This window comes from Loxodonta africana, chromosome 22 (genome assembly GCF_030014295.1).
Source record: "Loxodonta africana isolate mLoxAfr1 chromosome 22, mLoxAfr1.hap2, whole genome shotgun sequence".
In the NCBI taxonomy this organism is placed as follows: Eukaryota; Metazoa; Chordata; class Mammalia; order Proboscidea; family Elephantidae; genus Loxodonta; species Loxodonta africana.
This window is the reverse complement of record NC_087363.1, coordinates 20,698,817-20,719,983: the sequence shown is the minus strand read 5'-3', so window position 1 is coordinate 20,719,983 and position 21,167 is coordinate 20,698,817. Positions and strand designations below refer to the sequence as shown.

The window sequence follows — 21,167 nt, the reverse complement described above, 5'->3', positions numbered from 1 at the left end:
TGTTTCATTTTTCTGCATGTGGCAATCCAATTTTGCCAACACCATTTGTTGAAGGGACTGTTGGTCTTGAGGTCTTGCCATCATTTGTCTCTGTCAGTCACCATCATCCACTAACATCGAGTCAATTCCGACTCATAGAGACCCCATAGGGTTTTCAAGGCTGTAAATCTCTACAGAAGCAGACTGCCATATCTTTCTCCTGTGGAGCCACTGGTGGCTCCTAACCACTGACCTTTCGGTTAGCAGGCAATCATTTTAACCACTGTGCCACCAGGGCTCCTTCCAGTCACAATTAAGATGCAATAAAAGGAACAGAGGAGACTGAGGGAATAAAAATCTGCCCAGTCACAGAAACCCAAGACTAATGCTTATGGAAGCTGCTTTTCTCTGTGCTCCTGCTTTGTGGTATTAATCACTACACTGGACTCTCCTGAGTTTATAAATACAGAACAAAATGTTCTTTGTCTCTACTTGGTGAAGTAGTATGCAGGGATCGACAGCGTGTGACCTGAAGCATGTAGGTATGTCTGCAGTGATGAATGCCAGTTGGAACCAACACTTCCTAGATGATTTGACATCAGGAAGAAAGTGGACCCAGCTTCTAAGATGCAGGTCTTGATTTCTGAAATTTTTGAAACTAAGTTTCCAGAGGATAAAGTGAGTGTTTCACTCAGGGTAGCCTAGATTATTGTGCAGTAACACAAACCCCTCACCTTAGTGGCTTAAACATCAAAGGACAAACCATGTTCATTGTGGTTCTTATCAGAGTCACTCAGGGTCTTGGGCTGACAGAAAAGCCACCATCTTAAATGTTGCCAGTTGCCAGGTCCAAAGGAAAAAATGCACAGGAGGGTCTCACGTGGGCAATTAAAGACGAAGAAGTGGTACACATCACTTCCACTCACAACTCATTGGCAAGAACTAGTCACATGACCCCATTCAACCAGAAAGCAGCCAGGAAATACAGTCCTACCATGTACCTGGAAGGGGGTATAACTGGACTTATTTGGTAAACAGCACTATTGACCACAACACTGTTTCCATGGTTTGATGCTGGAAGACAATAGGATGAATATTAATAGAGGAGTTGGGGCTTTGGCGTATGACCGTATTGGCTCTGCTCTTGGGATAACACCGACAAAACTCTTCAGGCTTCTCCACATTATCTGTGATCAGCTTCCTCAAGGAGCAGGATTTATCTGCAGGGACGGTCCAGGTAGGAAAGGCCAAGACTGAGCACTAGTCTCCCACATTTGCACTATTCATTACTCTGATGCCCCCTTGAGCTTGGTGAGGGAAGATTTCAGAGTTACAGGGGCTGAGTACTTCATCTATAATGAATTTCTGAGATTCAGCACTGTTAGTAAAGATGGGTGCCACTATTGCCACATTCCTCTGGTCACTCACTGCCCAACATCTTCCAGGAATGACCTCCTCCTTTGCTATCAAAGAGAACATTTAAATTAAAGCTTAACCTGAATGAATAAATTTAGTAAACCCTCCCCCAATAGGGTATATGAATAATGCACTCCACCCATGGCCTTCTTTCCTTCAGCTTGCTGCAATAATGAGGAGAGCTTATATTCTCTTATCTTAGCTTCCTAGTGCTGCTCTAACACAAATACCACAGGTAGGTGGCTTTACACATTGCCATCGAGTTGATTCCAACTCAAAGCAACATTTGAGGACAGAGTAGAACTGCCTCATAGGGTTTCCAAGGATTGGCTGGTGGATTTGAACTGCCGACCTTTTGGTTAGCAGCGTGAGCTCTTAACCACTGTGCCACCAGGGCTCCAGGTGGCTTTAAAGAACAGAAATTTATAATACACTACATCAATAGAACAAAGGAAAAGAACCACATGATTATGGATACAGAAAAAGCTTTTGATAAAATCCAACACCCTTTCTTGATGAAAACCTTGAAGAAGATTGGAATAAAAGGGAAATTCCTCAATGTGATTCAGGGCATATATGAAAAGCCAACAGCCAACATTATACTTAAGGGAGAAAAACTAAGAGCTTGCCCCTTGAAACTGGGAACAAAATAAGGGTACCCAATCTCACCACTTCTATTAAATATTCTATTAGAAGTTCTAGCCACAGCAATAAGACAAGAAAAAGAAATAAAAGGTATCCAGATTGGAAAAGAAGAAGTAAAATTATCTCTATTTGAAGATGATATGATCATATATATAGAAAATTTCAAAGACTCCACAAGAAAACTTGTAGAAATAATAGAGAAATTTTGCTAAGTTGCAGGGTACGAGGTCAACAAACAAAAATCAGTTGGATTTCTATACACCAGCAATGAGAAATTTGAAAGGGAAATTAGGGAAACAATTCCATTTACAATAGCATCTAAGATAATAAAAAATCTAGGAATGAAATTAACCAGGGATGTGAAGGACTCATACAATAAAAATTATAAAACCCTGCTGAAAGGAATTGAAGACTTAAATGGAAAGATGTTTCATGCTCATGGATTGGAGGACTTAATATTGTTAAGATGTTGTTTTAGTCATCTAGTGCTGCCACAACAGAAATACCACAAGTGGATGGCTTTAACAAAGAGAAATTTATTTTCTCACAGTCTAGTAGCTTACAAGTCCAAATTCAGGGTGTCAGCTCCAGGGGAAGGCTTTCTCTTTCTGTTGGCTCTGGAGAAAGGTCCTTGTCCTCAATCTTACCCTGGTTGAGGAGCTTCTCAGACGCAGGGACTCCGTGTCCAAAGGATGCACTCTGCTCCTGGTGCTGCTTTCTTGGTGGTATGAGGTACCCAACTCTGCTTGCTTTCCTCTCCTTTTATCTCTTGAGGGATAAAATGTGGTGCAGACCACGCCCCAGGGAAACTCCCTTTACCTTGGATCAGGGAGGTGACCTGAGTGAGAGTAGTATTACAATCCCACCCTAATCCTCTCAACATAAAATTACAATCACAAAATGGAGGACAACCATACAATACTGGGAATCATGGCCTAACCAAGTTGATACACACATTTTTGGGGGGGGACATAATTCATTCCATGATAGATGTCAACAATACCCAAAGAAATCTATAGATTCAATGCAATCCTGATCAAAATTCCAAAAACCTTCTTTACAAAAATGGGAAAGCAATACTCAACTTTATATGGAATGGCAAGAGGCCCCAAATAGCTAAAGCAAAGTTGAAAGAGAAGAACAGAATAGGAAGACTCACACTTTCTGATTTTAAAACATAGTTTATAGCTACAATAATCAAAACAGCCTGTTGCTGGCATAACAATAGACACATAGACCAATGGAATAGAATTGAGAGTCCAGAAATAAACACACACATCTGTGGTCAACTGATTTTTGACAAAGGTGCTAAGTCCATTCTTAGCACCTTGGGAAAAGAAGAGTTTCTTCAATAAATAGTGCTGGGAAAATTGGATTTCCATATGCAGAAAAATGAAACAGGATTCATGCTTCACATGATATACAAAAACAAATTCAAAATGAATTAAAGACCTAAATGTGCAAACTAAAACCATAAACTTTTTAGAAGAAAATGCAGGGGCAATGCTGTCAGGCCTAGTTTTTAACAATAGATTACCTAATATAACAAAAGCACAAACAGCAAAAAAACAAAATAAATAAATGAGACCTCATAAAAATTAAAAACTTTTGTTCATCAAAAGACTTTCCCAAAAAAGGGAAAAGATAAGCTAACAACTGGGAGAATATCTTTGGAAACTATATATCTGATAAGAATCTAATAAACAAAATGTACATAAAACTTTGACAACTTAACAACTGTGGAGAGCAGGCTTATGAGACATGTTTGAACATGTCTGGACAAGTGTGGCTGTCATCTTCAGTTCAGTCTATAATGAGGGGAGTGGGCCCAAGAGATGAAAAGACATTGTGGGCTTGACCGAGGAAGATAGTCATATCAGGATAACCAGATAGACTGACAGACTTCATCAAGAAGAAACCCACATAACATCATCAGACTTTATCAACATCAACCAGATGAGCTCAAAGAGCTCCAGTGAGTATAAAAGAAGCAATAGAAGGAGACAACCGCGCTCGGAGCTTTCCCAGAGCCACTTGGTCATACGTTGAGAAGTTAGGAAGCAGTGGGCTGCGGCAGCTCACCCGGGCTTACTCCTAAGTTCAAGAGACAATGCTCTCGGTCATACATTGAGAACTAGGAAGCAGTGGGCTGCGGCAGCTCATCCCGGGCTTACTCCTAGTTCCAGAGACATCGAACAGAATGGTCATGAAGCAGTGGGCAGCAAGAGCTCATCCTGGGCTTTCTTGTAGGCCTTCCTGCTACGAGGCTCATGAGCCCACAGGGAGCTATGCATGATCCAGAGACCATCACTAACCAGTGAGATTGGAAATCATCACCAACCAATGAGCGGCATCATGGAACTGCACCATCTAATTGCTGTCCTCGCTTGCTGTAAGTTTGACCTGTCCCTCTCATTTTTCACCCCCTTTGGTGATCTGAGATATCTGGCATCCGGGATGGCCAAGAACCTGCTAATGTGTGTTTATGTGTAATAAATTAATGAAATTAATGTAAGACCCGAAACAAACCATTTAATAAAGACATTATAGAAAGACACAAATCATGTGGAGTAGTTTATAAGACTTTTCCTCACGACAACAACAAAAAGACAACACAATCATAAAATGGGCAAAGGACTTGAATAGACATTTCACCAAAGAGGACATTCAAATGGCCACCAAAAGTGAAAAGATGCTCAAAGTCATTAGCTATCAGATAGATGCAAATCAAAACCACAAAGAGATACCATTTCACTCCCAGTAGGATGACTAAGATTAAAACAAACACGTTGGCGAGGATGTAGGGAAATTGAAACCCTCTTCCATTGCTGGTGAGAATGCAAAATAGTACGGCCATTGTGGAAAACAGTGTGGCAGTTCCTCAAAAAATTGAAAAGACTTGAAAGTGGAGACTCAAAGACTTATACGCCAATGTTCACTTTAGCACTAGTCACAATAGCCAAAACGTAGAAACAACCTAAATGCCCATGAACAGATGAACGGATAAACAAAATGTGGTACATACTTACTGAAAAAGAACACCTAAAATGAATAATTGAGGCACCTGATTAATAGCAAAGAGCTATGTTCTTGTCCAAAGTCAGATGCCATTTTGAGTCCTAGCGTAAGACTGCTGCCTGTCATTCCTGTAAATTTCCACTGTGCTTTGCTAGATAAGTAACCTTTAGAGAAAAAAGGGAAAACTTTAACAAACAATGAAACTTTAACCACTCTCAGCAACAATGGAGGAGGCAAGAATATGGTTTGTGAAGTAATGCTTGTCAGGGAATGTTTTCCTGAGAGTTCTGAGATTACGTTTGTGCAACATGAAGAATGTATATGTAGCAGAAAATTTCTTACAAGATTGAACTCCAGGAAATCTATCAGCTAACCTTGTAGAAGTTTAACTTGCTATTGTCCTTAAAAGTTGTATGTAAATCCAAGATGCCATGATTGTAACCAGGTAGACTTGTTTTCTTCTCTACTGAATTAAAAACCCCTTGTTTTCTTTGCCCTGTGAAACACTGTGTTGAGAGCTTCTAGACTGTGTTTCACAATTTTTGAATTTTTTTTTCCTCAATAAAACTTGTTTTTACTTTAAGCAGCCTCCATGATTAAGCTCTATGACAATACAATGGGATACTATGCAACTGGTAGGAAAAGTCTTTATACATGTACAGTATGGATGGAGCTGGAAGACATTATGCTGAGTAAAATAAGTCAATCACAAAAGGACAAATATTGTTATAACTTCACTTATATAAAAAAAAGAGAAGAAAAAACAGAACAGAAATTTATTTTCATATAGCTCTGGGGGCTAAAAGTGTAAATCAGGGTGTCAGCCAAATGAATTCCTTCTTTGTCAGTAGCTCCTGGCATTCCTTAGCTGGTAGATGGTCCTCGCATGGCATATGTCATCCTCCCTCACCCCCAGTGTGTTTGTCTCTGTCTATTCTGGTCTTTTTATAACTCAGAAGCGATTAGATTTAGGATCCACCCTACTCTGGTATGACCTTATTAACAAAACCAAAGAAAAACCCTCTTTCCAAATAGGATCATATCCACAGGTACAAAGGCCAGAAACTAAACACATATTTTGAGGGACACAATTCAATTCATGTGTATTTAAATGGTCTTTTCAACATTTTTTTGTTTTAGTCACAAAATAGCATCTCAAAAAGTAACACAATTTTCATGCATCCTTAATAATATTATGATTAATATGTTTTAATGTCTGTTTAAAAGTACTATATTTGTATAAATTCTCTTATCAATGAATATTTAGACAGCTTTAAACTCATATAAAATCCCTGGGCTGAATATCTTAATGTCTATTTTTGTCCACGTGCCAGTTATTTCCTTGAAGTGAAATTTCCTGTCACGTTTTTAATATTGATACTTACTGCCAAATTGCACTCTAAAATGACCGTAGACGTATTTTCCTGTGTGATGTATTCTTATAACGTAGTGATCGCAAATCACGTACGTGTGAAACACGGAATGTGCGACTTAAACATTTAAGCTAAGTTGTAAACAACCTAAAACTGACAAATGACCTCTCTGGCATAAACAACTTCTAATTTTATCAGCCACAACCTTGTCGTAGGAGTCTCAGAGTTTCAAAAATGGTTAAGCGATGGACTACCAGCTGAAAGGTTGGCAGTTCGAAGACACCCAGAGATGACAGGTGTGTAGATCTGCTTCTGAAAGGCCACAGCCTTGAAAACATTATGGAGCAGTTCTATTCTGCACACGTGCAGTTGCCATGAGTCAAGACTGACTCAGCGGCAACTAACAACCTTGCTGTGATATGGTATGGCATAGCCCTTAGCTTATCTATGTTAAGATACCCCTAAAGTGCACCCCCTGATTACGAACCTATGACGTGAGTTACCCTGATGCACTATGAGCTGGGCACAGCTCTCTTCCCCATAAGATCCTTAGGCTAAACCACATAAAACCCCCTGGGAATTTGCTTTTCCAAAGAGAGCAAGGGAGAGGCTGAATGACTCTGCCAATCAAGTCTCTGACCCTCTCTGAAGACAGGTTGCCAGAGGCTCTGCTGGAGACTTCCCTGCTACCAACCCTGGACCCAAGCTATGCGTGGAACCTCGCCCGAGGAGGAGTTATTGGTCAAGCCTTCCTCCTGAGACTACTCGTTAAAGGTAAACAGCTGAAAGCTGAAGACTCAGACTTTAATCAATGGACTAACTTTATTGTACCCTATTCTCCAAGTCTAAGCGAATGTCTAAATGAATGATTGATATCCTAGGCATTAAAAAACTCATTGCCATTGGGTCAATTCCAATTCATAGTGACCCTACAGAACAGAGTAGAACTGCCCCGTACAGTTTCCAAGGAGCAACTGGTAGATTCAAACTACTGACCTTTTGGTTAGCAGCTGTAGCTTGCCATAGCTCTTAACCATTGCGCCACCAGGGCTCCAGAAGAAGGATCGGTAATTGCAGGATACAGTCTTGGTGACAGAAATGATGCCAGAGATCAAATGATAGCATTTTGCAAGACCAACAACTTATTCATTGCAAGTACTTTTTTTCAACAACATACATGGTGACTACACACATGGATCTCACTGGATGGAATACACAGAAATCAAATCGACTATCTGTGCAAAGAGATGGTGAAGAAGCTCAGTATCATCAGTCAGAACAAGGCCAGGTGCCGACTTCGGAACAGACCATCAATTCTCATATGCAAGCTGAAGCTGAAGAAAATTAAAACAAGCCCACCAGAGACAAAGTACAATCTTGGGTATATACCACCTAAATTTAAAGACCATCTCAAGGATAGATTTGACTCATTGAACACTAATGACCAAAGACCAGATGAGCTGTGAGATGACATCAAGGACATCATATATGAAGAAAGCAAAAGGTCATTAAAAAGACAGGAAAGAAACAAAAAAACCAAAACGGATGTCAGAAGAGACTCTGAAACTTGCTCTTGAACATAGAGTAGCTAAAGTGAATGGAAGAAATAATGAAGTAAAAGAGCAGGACAGAGGGCAGCTAAAGAAGACACAATAAAGTATTATAATGAAATGTGCAAAGACCTGGAGTTAAAAAACTAAAAGGGGAAAAGAACATGCTGGGCATTTCTCAAGCTGAAAGAACTGAAGAAAAAATTCAAGCCTTCAGTTGCAATACTGCAGAACTCTGTGGGCAAAATATTGAACAATGCAGGAAGCATCAAAAGAGGACGGAAGGAATACACAGAGTCACTGCTCCAAAAAGAACTGGTCAACATTCAGCCATTTCAGGAAGTAGCATATGATCAAGAACCAATGGTAAGGAAGGAAGGGTACAAGCTGCATTGGTGAAAAATAAGCCTTCAGGAATTGATGGAATACCAATTGAGAAGTTTCAACAAATGGATGCAATGCTGGAGGTGCTCACTCATCTATGCCAAGAAATTTTTAAGACAGCTACCTGGCCAACTGACTGAAGAGATCCATATTTGTGCCCATTCCAAAGAAAGGTGATCCAACAGAATGTGGAAATTATCAAACAATTTTAATCATTAATATCACAAGCAAGTAAAATTTTGCTGAATATAATTCAAAAGCAGTTGCAGCAGTACCTTGAAAGAGAACTACCAGAAATTCAAGCCAGGTTCAGAAGAGGAAGTGGAATGAGGAACATCACTGCTGATGTCAGATGGATCTTGCTGAAAGCAGAGAATACCAGAAAGATGTTTACCTGTGTTTTATTGACTATGCAAAGGCATTTGAATGTGTGGATCATAACAATTATGGATAACATTGTAAAGAATGAGAATTCCACGCCACGTACTTAATTGTGCTCATGAAGAACCTGTACATAGACCAAGAGGCAGTCTTTCAGACAGAACGAAGGGATACTGCGTGGTTTAAAATCAGAAAAAGTGTGCATCAGGGTTGTATCCTTTCACCATACTTATTCAATCTGTATGTTGAGCAAATAATCTGAGAGGCTGGACTACATAAAAAAGAACTTGGTATCAGGATTGGAAGAAGACTCATTAACAACCTGCAATATGCAGATGACCCAACCTTGCTTGCCAAAAGTGAAGGGGACTTGAAGCACTTACTGATGAAGATCAAAGACTATAGCCTTCAGAATGGATTACGCCTCAACATAAATAAAACAAATATCCTCACAACTGGAACAATAAGCAACGCCATGCTAAACAGAGAAAATATTGAAGCCGTCAAGGATTTCATTTTACTTGGATCCATGATCAATGCCCACGGAAGCCGCAGTCAAGAAATCAAAGGACATATTGCACTGGGCAAATCTGCTGCCAAAGAGGGAATCCCTGGTGGTGTAGTGGTTAAGAGCTATGATTGCTAACCAAAAGGTCAGCAGTTTGAATCCATCAGGCACTCCTTGGAAACTCTATGGGGCAGTTCTATTCTGTCCTATAGGGTCGCTATGAGTTGGAATCGACTCGACGGCAACGGGTTTGGTTTTGTTTTTTTGGCTGCCAAACGTCTCTTTAAAATGTTAAAAAGCAAAGATGTCACTTTGAGGACTAAGGCTTGGCTGACCCAAGCAATGGTATTTTCGATCGCCTCATATGCGTGTGAAAAGCTGAAGGGTAAATAAGGAAGACAGAGGAAGAATTGATGCCTTTTAATTATGATATTGTTGAAGAGTATTGAATATGCCATGTACTGACAGAAAAACAAACAAATCTTTCTTAGAAGTACAACCAGAACGCTCCTTAGAAGCAAGAATAGCGAGACTTCATCTCATGTATTTGGACATGTTATCAGGAGAGCCCTTGGAGAAGGACATCATGCTTGGCAGAGGGTCAGCAGAAGAGAGGGAGACTCTCCACAAAATGCATTGACACAGTGGCTGCAACAATGAGCTCAAGCATAACAACGACTGCTAGGATGGTGCAGGACTGGGCAGTGTTTCGTTCTATTGTACGTGGGGTTGCTATGAGTTGCAACCGACTTGATTGCACCTAACAACAACAATAACAAACTAGTGTCTTGGGGTCTTACGTGTGTGCTATCTCATAAGTAAGTTTATGCCTGACAAACCTGAGCATTTCTCTACTTATTTTAAAATAAAATCCCCATGAGGTATCATGTCCATTATCAAGATAATGTGTAAGCATTCTGGTAAGCCAAATCGTTGCCTCAGGTCTAAATTCCACTGCTTCATGATGCCTTCTGCTTCCACCTACCCCCATCTCTTTTTCTTCTGTGAAATACTTTCTACCTAGCAGCAGGGTCTACAGTACTTTTCAGCTGAGCACTTTGCTGCGCTCCTGTTAATTACAAAAAAAGAAAAACAATCCAGGTTCTATTTTTGTCTGATCATGTGCAGGGCAATAGAAATACAAATACAAATTAGACCAATTCACCCCCTTCCAGGAGCTCACAGTCCAGTGGTCATTTAAATCTTGCTGTTGTCAAAGGCATCTTGTGAGTAGCTGTGGGGATGGGGGTGGCAGAATAAAAAATGGGTGCAATTAGTATCCTGTTTATAGTCTGAGAAAATAGCACTGGCACAGTAGATGCTATTTGTTTATGAACGTTTCTGGCACTAAATACTGAGAGAGGTGCTCACTATCTCCACTCCCACCAGCAGTGTGGGTATGTAATCACAAAAGCAAAATTTCCCAAGTAAATGTACCAGTTCTTATTCATCCCAGCATCTACTGCATTTGGCCCACATAGAAGCCACCCAAGAAATGTCTTTTGAATGATGGAAGAATTAACAATTGGATGGATGAAGACAGATTGTTATAAGCAAGGAAAAACCATGAAATTTCAAATAGCTATAATCTCCTCCATCTCTAAAAAAGGTTGGTAGATCCTCCTGAAGGTGCCTTTGTTTTGCTGAGGAGGGAAGGCATTTGGGAGAGACTGGTAGGGAAAGAAAAACTCAGAGAGCAAGTTCATGACAAGGGCATGGTTTGGAGACCTATGAGATGTGGCAGCTGTGGACAGAAGCAGGATGAGGAGAAAGACGTTTCAAGGAGATTTTCAGGAAGTCTGTTGTGTAACTCCCTCCTCCACCTCTCCAAGAAAAGTCAGTAAAAACATACAGTGTACTCATCTGTGTTTCTGGAGTCTGGTAGGGACTTGTCTTTTGACTATGGGAAGTTATAAAGCCCGGCTCAGGGCGGACACAGGGGGAAAGCAAGGACAGCTAGGGGGGCCCAAGCTCATTCGTGTTCACAGAGTTTGCGGTAGGTTCGAGGATCAAGTAACAGAACTCTCTTGCTGAGACAGAGCTGTCTGTGATGGCCCGTGGGGGTAGCAATGAGTTGTAGGATTATAACGGTAGAGAAGGGCAGCGATGACTTTGCAAGAAGGGGTGTGATCCTCAGTCCGTTTGCTCAGCCCAGTGCCTGGCACCTAACAGGAGCTCAGGACGTATTTACTGACTGATTGGATTGTACAGGATAAAGCAGGGGACGGATTATAGCAATTTGGGGAGGTGGGGGTTATTACTCCCATCGTAAAGATGAAGAAAGGAGCCCTGGTGGCGCAAGGTTAAGCACTGGGCTGCTAACCAAAAGGTTAGCGGTTTGAACCCACCCAGCAGATCTGTGGGCGAAAAGATCCGGCGATCTGCTCCTAGAAAACCCTGTGGGGGTAGTTCGGCTCTGTCACGTGAAGTCGCTATGAAATCAACCCAACCGCGCCCAACGACAACAGAAATGGAGAAACCGAGGCCTGAAGGTGACAGGTCTTACAGCGGGTCTGGGGCGGAGATGCCCCAACTCCCGCTCCTGAGTCTGCTCCATCAGGACCCAAGTGCAGGGCCTGGCGTGGCAGCGCCGACTCAGGTACACAACCCCGAACGTTTTCTGACTTCCTGGCGCCCAGTCGGGTCGAAGCGCACACTGGCAACGCCCCAACCCGCCTTCATACCCTCACTTCCGGGTTCCGCTCCGTCCGCCCACGGGTACTTCCGGTTCCTGCGTTAGGTGACGAGGAGTGGAGCCGTGGGGCGGTGAGTCCGCGTCGCGAGGGCCCGCGTGGCTCCCGGAAGCGCGCCCTCGTCAGGGCGACGCCTGGTCGGGGTGGCAGTGGGCCGTTATCCTTCGGGTCATCACCGACCGTTCCCCACAACCATTTCCCTCGGAGGTCGGCGCTCTCAGCTCGTGGGTGACGTCACTTCCGGGGGGCGGATTCGGGCAGGTGCAGGCCGGCCAGCCCCACCTAGTGGCCGGGAGGAGTCAAGGCGGGTTTTCTCATTTCAGGGTTTCGTGATGGAGAGTCCCGGAGTTTAGGAAAGACCGTATAGGGCACTGGATCGACAGATTTAGCAAATAAAAATACAGGACGTCTAGTTAAATTTGAATTTAATATGAGCAACGAGTCATTTTTTAGTGTAACTATGTCCCAGTTGGAAACCCTGGTGGCGTAGCGGTTAAGAGCTATGGCTGCTAACCAAAAGGTCAGCGATCAGTTCAAATCCACCAGGCGCTCCTTGGAAACTCTATAGGGCAGTTCTATTCTGTCCTATAGGGTCGCTATGAGTCGGAATCGACTCGACAGCAGTGGGATAATGGGATGTCCCAGTTATTGCATGGGACAACAAAACCAAAAAACCAGACCCATTGCAGTGGATGGAGTCTGTTGTGACTCATGACGACTTCAGGTGTTTATAGAGCAGAACTGCTCCACAGGGTTTTCTTGTAATTTTTAAGGAACCAGATAGCTAGGCCTTTCTCCCACAGCACCGCAGGGTGCATTTGAACTGTCAACCTTTAGGTCAGTAGTCAAGTGCAAACTGTGCCACCCAGGTACCAGCTTATAAACTTACACTAAGAAATTACTCGTTTTTTTTTTTTACTGTAAAAAAATAACTCATTTATTTGAAATTCACATTTAACTTGGCGTCCTGTGTTTTATTTGGCAACCCTAGGCCTTAGTCCCGACCCCCACCCCACCCCCCACCTTGTTACTGGATACTTTGCTCTGGTAGTAGCAAGGCTGGAAACTTGCCCACTCCCTCAAAACCAAGTGTTGCTAGATATTAAAACTGCTTTAGTACCATGTATAATGGGCGAGCCCCAGTGGTCCCCCAGCAAAAGCTGGATCCCATTTTTAGCACTCCCATGGCCATGCCTTCTGTTCCCTTTCACAGAGAAGGCTGAAGACCATGCAGCCTAAGTGGCCCAGGGCCGGACGCTGCCAGGTTACTTGGGTGTGAGATGAACTGACGTTTGGGTTCCAGGTTTTCTGTGCAGAGCCCTAGGCTGTCAGGGGGAGAGGAGCACAGTAAGTAGTCTTAATCTCATCCTACCTCTCGTTTTGCAGGTGAGGCTCAGCCACTCAGGACAGCTGTGGTAGAGCTGGAATCCTGACCCCAGCCTCCTTCCCCTGCTCAGTCCACACTTGCTGATACAGTCAGTATGCAGCATTTATGGGAGGCATTTATTAAAGTAGATGCCTTTTTACGGATGAGCTCTTTGGGGGTTCATTGTCCCTAAACCCTTCTGCAGTCTCCTGACCTTCACCTTAGGGCTTCTTTAGCTTTTCCCCTGCCCAGTGGGGAAAATGGCTGTCTGGGCTCAAATGTGGTAGTCTGGCCTTTGCTGGCTCCAGCCACTGGGCCCTTACGGTAGTGGGTGGTGTGACCCAGGACTTGTTTTGTTATTTCAGAGCCAAAGGGGATGTTCTTGGCAGGAGTGGGTCTGGCCAGCTATGTGGGTAAAAGGGCGTCCTTCCCTATCCTGCATGGCATGGTTTCTCGTGGTGCCTTGGGACTTCGTAAGGTTCCACCCTGAGCCAGATTTTGCTGTCATTCCTGATTTGAGCTGGAACTCTTGCTGGACTGGCCCTGAGTGCTGGGATTCCTAAGGCCGCACACTCTGAGGGTGTAATTTGGGCCTGACCTGGCCTGGTGGTGCCCTGGTGAGCCTGCAGCCTCCCCACAGAGACCCAGCCTTCCCAGGAACCCCAACCCAGTCCCCTGAGCTAACGAAATACAGCAGGCTAGAGGTCACTGGGCCTAAGATCAGTTGGGGGGACAACCAGTAGCTTTCCGGCAGCAGTGCCAGAAAGGGGTATTGCTGAGTGAGGGCTCAGAAGGGCAGGGGGTGGGAAAGGGGCGAGACGGGAGCCCACAGACAGGAATCTGTGGATGATTAACTCAGCCACAGGGCCAACCCAGGAAGAGGGCTCAGCTAACAGGACCTTTGGACTCGGGCAGAACTCCCAGAGGGGAGCATGTGGTCTACAGAAGAGGAGGACATGGCTGGGTGGCAGGGCTGGGCTCTGAGGCCCAGAGTGAGATCAGGCAGCTATGGGCTTCAGGAAGTCTCCTTGGGCGGGCAGATGGCCTATGCCTGCAGCAGCAGCTGTGGGGTCCACCAGTCCTGAGCCTTCAGAGAGTAGGTGTGGGGGGGCCTCCTGTCTCTGGTCCTGCAACAGCCCTGACTGGTCTTTTCTTCCCCTTAGGCAGCTATGGGCACCAGGCAGTGCTGAGAGCAGTGGGGCATGGCTGCAACCCTGCAGGTCATACCCCGCCTGGCCCGAGCCCCCTTGTGCCCACTCCCCTGGTGGGGCCCAGTGGCCCGGCTGGCCAGCGGCATGGCCCTACCGGAGCAGGCGCAGCAACTGTTTGAGAGTGCTGTTGGTGCTGTGCTGCCGGGCCCCATGCTACACCGGGTCCTGACGTTGGACCCTACCGGCAGGCAGTTGAAGGTGCGGGACCGGAGCTTTCAGCTGCGGCACAACCTCTACCTCGTGGGCTTTGGCAAGGCTGTGCTGGGCATGGCGGCTGCCGCCGAGGAGCTCCTGGGCCAGCATCTCGTGCAGGGTGTGATCAGTGTTCCCAAGGGGATCCGAGCTGCCATGGAGCATGCTGGCAAGCAGTAAGGAGTCTCAGGGGGCTGCTCCCCACTACCCATCTGGGGGAAACCTGGCCCCAGACCCAGGCTGGATCAGGGCTTTCCTCCCTTGGCGGGTTCCCTTTTTCCCTAGGCCTGTCCTGGCTCTAGGATGGGTGTCAGTGGGCCTCCTTGTTCATGTTTCTTCACCTGTGCAGCTGAGAAATCAGGTGGGAGGGAGGAGGAGAGGAGCTAGAAGCCTCCGGGTCTCTCCCCACCCCTTCCTTTGCTCTCTGTTCTCCCTCGTCTCAGGGAGATGCTGCTGAAGCCTCACAGCCGTATCCAGGTTTTCGAGGGTGCTGAGAACAACCTGCCAGACCGTGATGCACTGAGGGCTGCGCTGGCCATCCAGCAGCTGGCCGAGGGGCTCACGGCTGATGACCTGCTGCTGGTGCTCATCTCAGGTGGGGGTGCCAGATTTGCCAGGGGGGCTCTAGATACCAGGTCTGCGAGGGACTGTGTGGTCTGAGTCCTCCGTGATTACCGGGCAAAATACGGGAGCAAGGGAGGCAGTGAGGAGCCTGGGTAGCTGACTCCTGCGTGGCCCTGGGCCAGTCGTCTGGCCTTCCCTGAGGTGGGTCCTCCCTGAGGCTGAACTGACCTTATTGGGTGGTGGTGAGAGGGTGCATGGGGACCCCTTATCACAGGGCCTGGTGCATCAGCAGAGCCCTTGGGGAATGGCATGGCTATAACTGCTGTCTGTGCTAATGTTAGCTGGGGCTAGAACCCAGGTCTCCAGCCCTGCAGAACCCTCTCCTTGGTCCTCCACTGTCTCCTCCTGGTCTGCCCCTGCTCCAGAGCTCTTAAGGAATAGTCCTCCCAATGTCTGCTGGGACCTGGGGCGCCCCAAGGCAGGCGACAACTTCAGGTGCCCAGGGCTGGTGGGCAACTATGTGCACTTTCCCTGCATGTCCGCATGGGGGCACCCAGAGCCCACCTTACCAGCACTCCCTTCCTCAGTGTGGGCCTGTACACCACTGACCTTGACCTGGTTTGCCCCTGGCATGCTTCCTGGGTCCCCAGGTTGGTGTGTCCCTTTGTCTGGGAGGCTGTTTCTGTTCTCTGTCCCCTCAATCCTGAAGCCCTTACTATCCCTGCAGGCGGAGGCTCAGCCTTGCTGCCAGCCCCCATCCCACCAGTCACACTAGAGGAGAAGCAGACACTCACCAAGCTGTTGGCAGCCCGCGGAGCCACCATCCAGGAGCTGAACACCATCCGGAAGGCCCTGTCCCAGCTCAAGGGTGGGGGGCTGGCTCAGGCCGCCTACCCTGCCCAGGTACGTGAGTACCTCCTTTCCCAGGCAACCCTGGGCCTATAGCGCCAAGTTCACATGTACCAGGGAGATGACAGCCTAGAACAGCCTGCAGAGTGGCAGGGGCCGGTGCGGGAGTCTGTTGGGCTGGGTGGGTGAAGTCGTGGGAGGGGCCCCAGACAGGGTGTGGAGGAGCGCGCATGGCCAGGTGTCTTCAAACCCACCTGAGAGGGCTGAGAAATGGGTGGGGAAGCAGGTGGCATGAGGGTGTGGGGATACACAGGGAACAGTTAGTCTTTCTGGGCTCTGGAGTGAGGAGGAGGTGGGACTGAGTCATGACCCCATGACCCTTGCCTAGGTGGTGAGCCTGATTCTGTCTGATGTGGTGGGTGACCCCATGGAGGTGATCGCCAGCGGCCCCACTGTGGCCAGTGCCCACAATGTGCAAGATTGCTTGCACATCATCAACCGCTACGGCCTCCGCGCTGCCCTGCCGCGTTCCGTGAAGACTGTGCTTGCGCGGGCCGACTCTGACCCCCACGGGCCATACAGCTGTGGTCATGTCCTCAACGTGATCGTTGGTTCCAATGTGGTAGCGCTGGCTGAGGCCCAGCGGCAGGCCCAGGCACTGGGCTACCGGGCTGTGGTGCTGAGTGCAGCCATACAGGGTGATGTGAGAAGTGTGGCCCAGTTCTACGGGCTGCTGGCCCGAGTAGCTGGAGCCCGCCTCATCCCGCCTGGGGCCTGGGCTTCTGGGGAGGAGGATGCAGAACTGTACAGGCTTGAGGCCGAACTCCAGCTCCCAGACCTGCAGCTGGAAGAAGCTCTGGAGATTGTGGCAGGGGCTCAGGGTCCCGTCTGCCTGCTGGCTGGAGGCGAGCCCACTGTGCAGCTGAGGGGCTCAGGCAAGGGTGGCCGGAACCAGGAGCTGGCCCTGTGTGTCGGAGCAGAGCTAGGACGGCAGCCACTGGGGCCTATTGACGTGCTGTTTTTGAGTGGTGGCACCGACGGGCAGGATGGACCCACAGATGCTGCTGGGGCCTGGGTCACGTCTGACCTTGCCAGCCAGGCCGCCACCGAGGGGCTAGATGTGGCCACCTTCCTAGCCAACAATGACTCACATACCTTCTTCTGCCGCCTCCAGGGCGGGGTACACCTGCTGCACACAGGGCTGACTGGCACCAATGTTATGGATGCCCACCTCTTGTTCCTGCGGCCACGGTGATGGCATGGGTCACACTTTGGGAGGCCAGAGTAGGCCTGCAAGGGCAGCATCCTGGGAAGACCCGGGTTGGTTCCCAGGGTCTCACTAGGCTAAGGCCCCTCCTTGCCTTGGCCCTGGCTGCTTGATTGGCCCTCACACCTCCAACCAGGGCCTCTCTGCTCCCTGGCAGGTGGGGCTCCCCTGCACCCCGGCTGGCTGCCACGGCAGCAGGCACACTGAGGACCAGGGTGGGCCTCTTGGCCAATTCACCGCCCTTGTTCTTCTCCCCTGAGCACCTTTGCTGAGCCCTTCAGCCTGGCTTTTCCGTGATGTGAAGCAAGAAAGGCTGTGACAATAAAAAGGACCATACCGTGGATTCTCAGCTCCCTCAGAGCTGACTGGCAGGGGAGCCCTGGGGAGGGGCAGTGGGGTAGGGCTTGGACCACCACGCCAGGACCTGACAGGATCCCCCATGCCCCTCCCGGCTGGGCATACTCAGGGCTTGTGGTCAGCGTGGGCCTGTGCCTCTCTCTGTAGCCTGTGTGGATTGAGGTGGGGTCCCAACACACTTAGTGTTGGTGAACAGATATCCCAGGAGGACAGGCCTAAGGACCATAGTCCCTGGGGTCTGCGAGGGACCGGCCACCCACCCAACCCTGTCGTGGATTGAATTGTGTCTCCCAAAAATATGTGTGAAGTTGATTACGCCATGATTCCCAGTATTGGGTAATTGTCCTCTATTTTGTGATTGTAATTTTCTGTTAAAGAGGATTAAGGAGGAATTGTAACACCTTTACCCAGATCACATCTCTGATCCAATGTGAAAGGAGTTTTCCTGGGGTGTGGCCTGCACCACCGTTTATCTCTCAAGAGATAAAAAGGAAAGGGAAGGGAGCAGGGGAGGGGAACTTCATACCACCAAGAAAGCAGTGCCAGGAGCAGAGCATGTCTTTTGGACCCGGAGTTCCTGCGCAGAGAATCTCCTACCTAGTCCAGGGGGAGACTGATGAGAGGGACCTTGTTCCAGAGCCAACAGAGAGCCTTCCCCTGGAGCTGACGCCCTGAATTTGGACTTCTAGCTACTAGACTATGAGAAAATAAATTTCTCTTTGTTAGAGCCATCCACTTGTGGTATTTCTGTTAAAGCAGCATTGGATGCCTAAGACAAACCCTAACCCTCCCCTGTGGCATCCCTGCCACAGTCTTTTCGACCTCTGAAGGCTTTGCTGGGTGGTGCTCACTACCTGGCTACCAAGGAAGTTCCTCTGACTCTGGACAGCTCTTTGCCACAGACCGTACCTTTGGCTGAGCTGGAGTCTACTCTGCCTCCCAGCCCTCTTTTTCTAGGGGCTATTCCTAGCCATAGGACACAACCTCATTTCTTGATGGCAGCCCTTTTCTCAAGCTGAATATCTCCAGTTCCTTCAGCTGCTCCCCCAGGGGACAGTCTGGGCCCTGGCGCCAGCTTGGCAGGGCTAGGATGGTGGGGTCGCAGTAGTGATGGGTCCAGCAGGCTGAGGATAAGAGGAGTCGGGGTAGAGCTGTCGAGGATGGTTCCCTTGGCCTGGCAAGCAGCCTGGGTTGGGAGAGGAGGGGCATCGTCCTGGCTTCCTTCAGACCCCTAGCTCAGTGTCAGAGCCCTCCGCTGGCTGCCCCCGCCGTGCGCCACGGCTCCAATCCCTATATGAGTGAGCAGTAGAATCACATAGGAATAAAAAGCCATAGAGAACAGCGAGGCCTGGGCCTGCTCCTGCCGGCCCCTCCTCTGCCCCAGCCTCGCTTCTCCATGAGGGTCCTGAGGGGCTCTGGGCTAGCGTCGGCCTGCTTTCCCCCTAGAAACAGTCTCTTTTCCCCACTTGGCTCTGGACAGCCGAGCTTGGAGGTGGTTTGTGACCTGGGTCACTAGGTAGGCCGACAATTGGAAGGGAGCTGGGCTCTGGTGACCAGGGAGGCTTAAGAAAGGGGGGAGTTTACACCACTTGCTTCTGTCCTGACATGGGGTTCCTGCTGGCCAGGGTCACAGTTGGGATATTGTCCCCACTGTGCCCTGTGCTCCCGTGACAGCCTCTTGGTATGCCGTTCCTGCCTCAATCCTTGTGCTTGGGGGCATGAGTTGTTAGCACTGGGTGCCAAGTCCCAGGTGAGAGAAGAGGCTGCAGCCCAGGGCCTATCTCCATGTCCCCAGTGTGTGTGTGTGGCACCTGCGTGCAGGTGTGGCATACTGAGAGGGGAGATACCCCTGCCCGTGTGCACACGCAGATGCTTAGCACAGGGGTGTACTGCCTCACGCACGGGGCTGCCCACCAGCCCGCCAATGTGTGTGTGTCCTGGGTTTTCTGGAGACCAGGTCCTGGGCCTCCCTGAGGGCTTTGGGTGTGGGTGGGGTCTTGCTGGGGGCTCCCCCTGCCCTCTCTTGGCCTCTTCCCTGTGCCTGTTTGTGGGGGCTGGGAGGCCAGATCGTTCATGGCCTGTCTCAAGATCCAGATTTACTCAGCACCCCTGATACGAGAAAGGACAGACTTCATGGTAGCCTAGATGATCCAATGAGATGAATCCTGCACGGTGGGCATTCAACAGGACTCATTACTCACTCCGTAAATGACAATTTCCGGTATTAACATGCTCGCTTCCCTGGGCTCTCCCTCTGTCTCCTGGCTTAGGTTACTGCTGACCATGCACGCACCTCATCCCCCCGCCCCTTGGAGCTTTCCGTGGCCCAGCAGGTGGCTTTAGCCATGGAGGGCGCCCACTGTTGGGGCTGGCACTGTGGAAGTGCCCTCAGCAGCAGTTGGACAGGGAACCAAACACGGCCTTGGCCTCCATCTGCAGAGCAGAGGTACACCCTCCCTGCTCCCACCCAGGGGTGAGAAAACCTGGGGCTCAGGGGCGAGCGGCCTCTCCAGGGCTCCCAGGCTGGCAGTGGGGACGGTGGGAGGAGTTCAGGCTGGACTGACCCCTCTCCAGACACCGGCTCACCTGGACACAGTCGTCCAGCATGAAACCCCCTCAGCATCCTGGCTCAGCTGACCCCACCCTGTCGCTAGAAGGTTACTGCCCAGGCTTGGCCACATTGTCAGTGCTGTGCAGGGGAGGGCCCCTGTGAAGCCAGCTCAATGAGCCAATTCCAATCGCACCCCCTGCCCTACCGCCTGGAAGCCTCCCCGACTGCTGCAAGCTTACCGCCCCTCCATTCTCTGTATTTGGCGTGAGCTGAGAGCAGCTGGCCCGGCTGCTTTGTTTTATCTACAGAGAAACAGAAAGGGAAGGTAGCATGTCTGGAGCTACACAGCAAATCGGCTGTAGAACCAGGATGAGAGCCCAACTGGGGCCTGCTTGACCATCGACTGCCCACCCTTTGGGGCTCAGAGACCCTGGGGCTCAGTAGGGGCTCAGCAAGATCCATGAGATCCACTCCTGCCTCCCTACTCCTCCAGGGCTGGGGTTGGGGACAGGACCACGCTTGGCCTCTCTAGGGATCCAGAAGGCAGATTTGCCGATCCTAAGTGCAGTTGGAAATGCTGGTGGCATGTGGTTAAGTGCTACAGCTGCTAACCAAAGGGTTAGCAGTTCAGATCCACCAGGTGCTCCTTTGTAACTCTGTGGAGCAGTTCTACCCTGTCCTATAGGGTTGCTATGAGTCAGAATCAACTTTATGGCAACGGGCTTGGTTTGATTTTGGTTATGTGCAATTGGGAGGAGCCCTGGTGGCGCAGTGGTTAAGTGCTTGATTGCTAACTGAAAGGTCAGTGGTTCGAACCCACCAGCCACTTCTTGGGAGAAAGATGTGGCAGTCTGCTTCCATAA

General features: G+C 48.6%; 1 protein-coding gene and 1 long non-coding RNA gene across 5 annotated transcripts; one reads left to right on the top strand and one right to left on the bottom strand.

Moving 5' to 3' along the window:
* Positions 1 to 817: 817 nt before the first annotated feature.
* LOC135228470 (uncharacterized) lies at positions 818 to 12,046 on the bottom strand. The gene is made up of 2 exons (XR_010318975.1): positions 11,939 to 12,046; positions 818 to 10,488 (listed from the first exon to the last, which is right to left on the bottom strand). It is a non-coding gene; the product is annotated as an uncharacterized LOC135228470 (long non-coding RNA).
* On the top strand, positions 10,785 to 17,506 carry GLYCTK (glycerate kinase). 4 transcript variants are annotated; one of them, XM_064274433.1, is made up of 5 exons: positions 10,785 to 12,020; positions 14,477 to 14,892; positions 15,160 to 15,311; positions 16,008 to 16,183; positions 16,518 to 17,506. In XM_064274433.1, the coding sequence occupies exons 2-5, from the start codon at positions 14,516 to 14,518 to the stop codon at positions 17,382 to 17,384; spliced, it is 1,572 nt and encodes a 523-aa protein (XP_064130503.1). In that variant the 5' UTR covers positions 10,785 to 12,020; positions 14,477 to 14,515; the 3' UTR covers positions 17,385 to 17,506. The 4 variants fall into 4 exon arrangements, with proteins under 4 accessions (XP_064130503.1, XP_010588061.2, XP_064130502.1 ...); XM_010589759.3 differs by having other exon boundaries at positions 11,968 to 12,020; positions 13,161 to 14,892; XM_064274432.1 differs by having other exon boundaries at positions 12,006 to 12,020; positions 13,334 to 14,892.
* Positions 17,507 to 21,167: the final 3,661 nt, after the last annotated feature.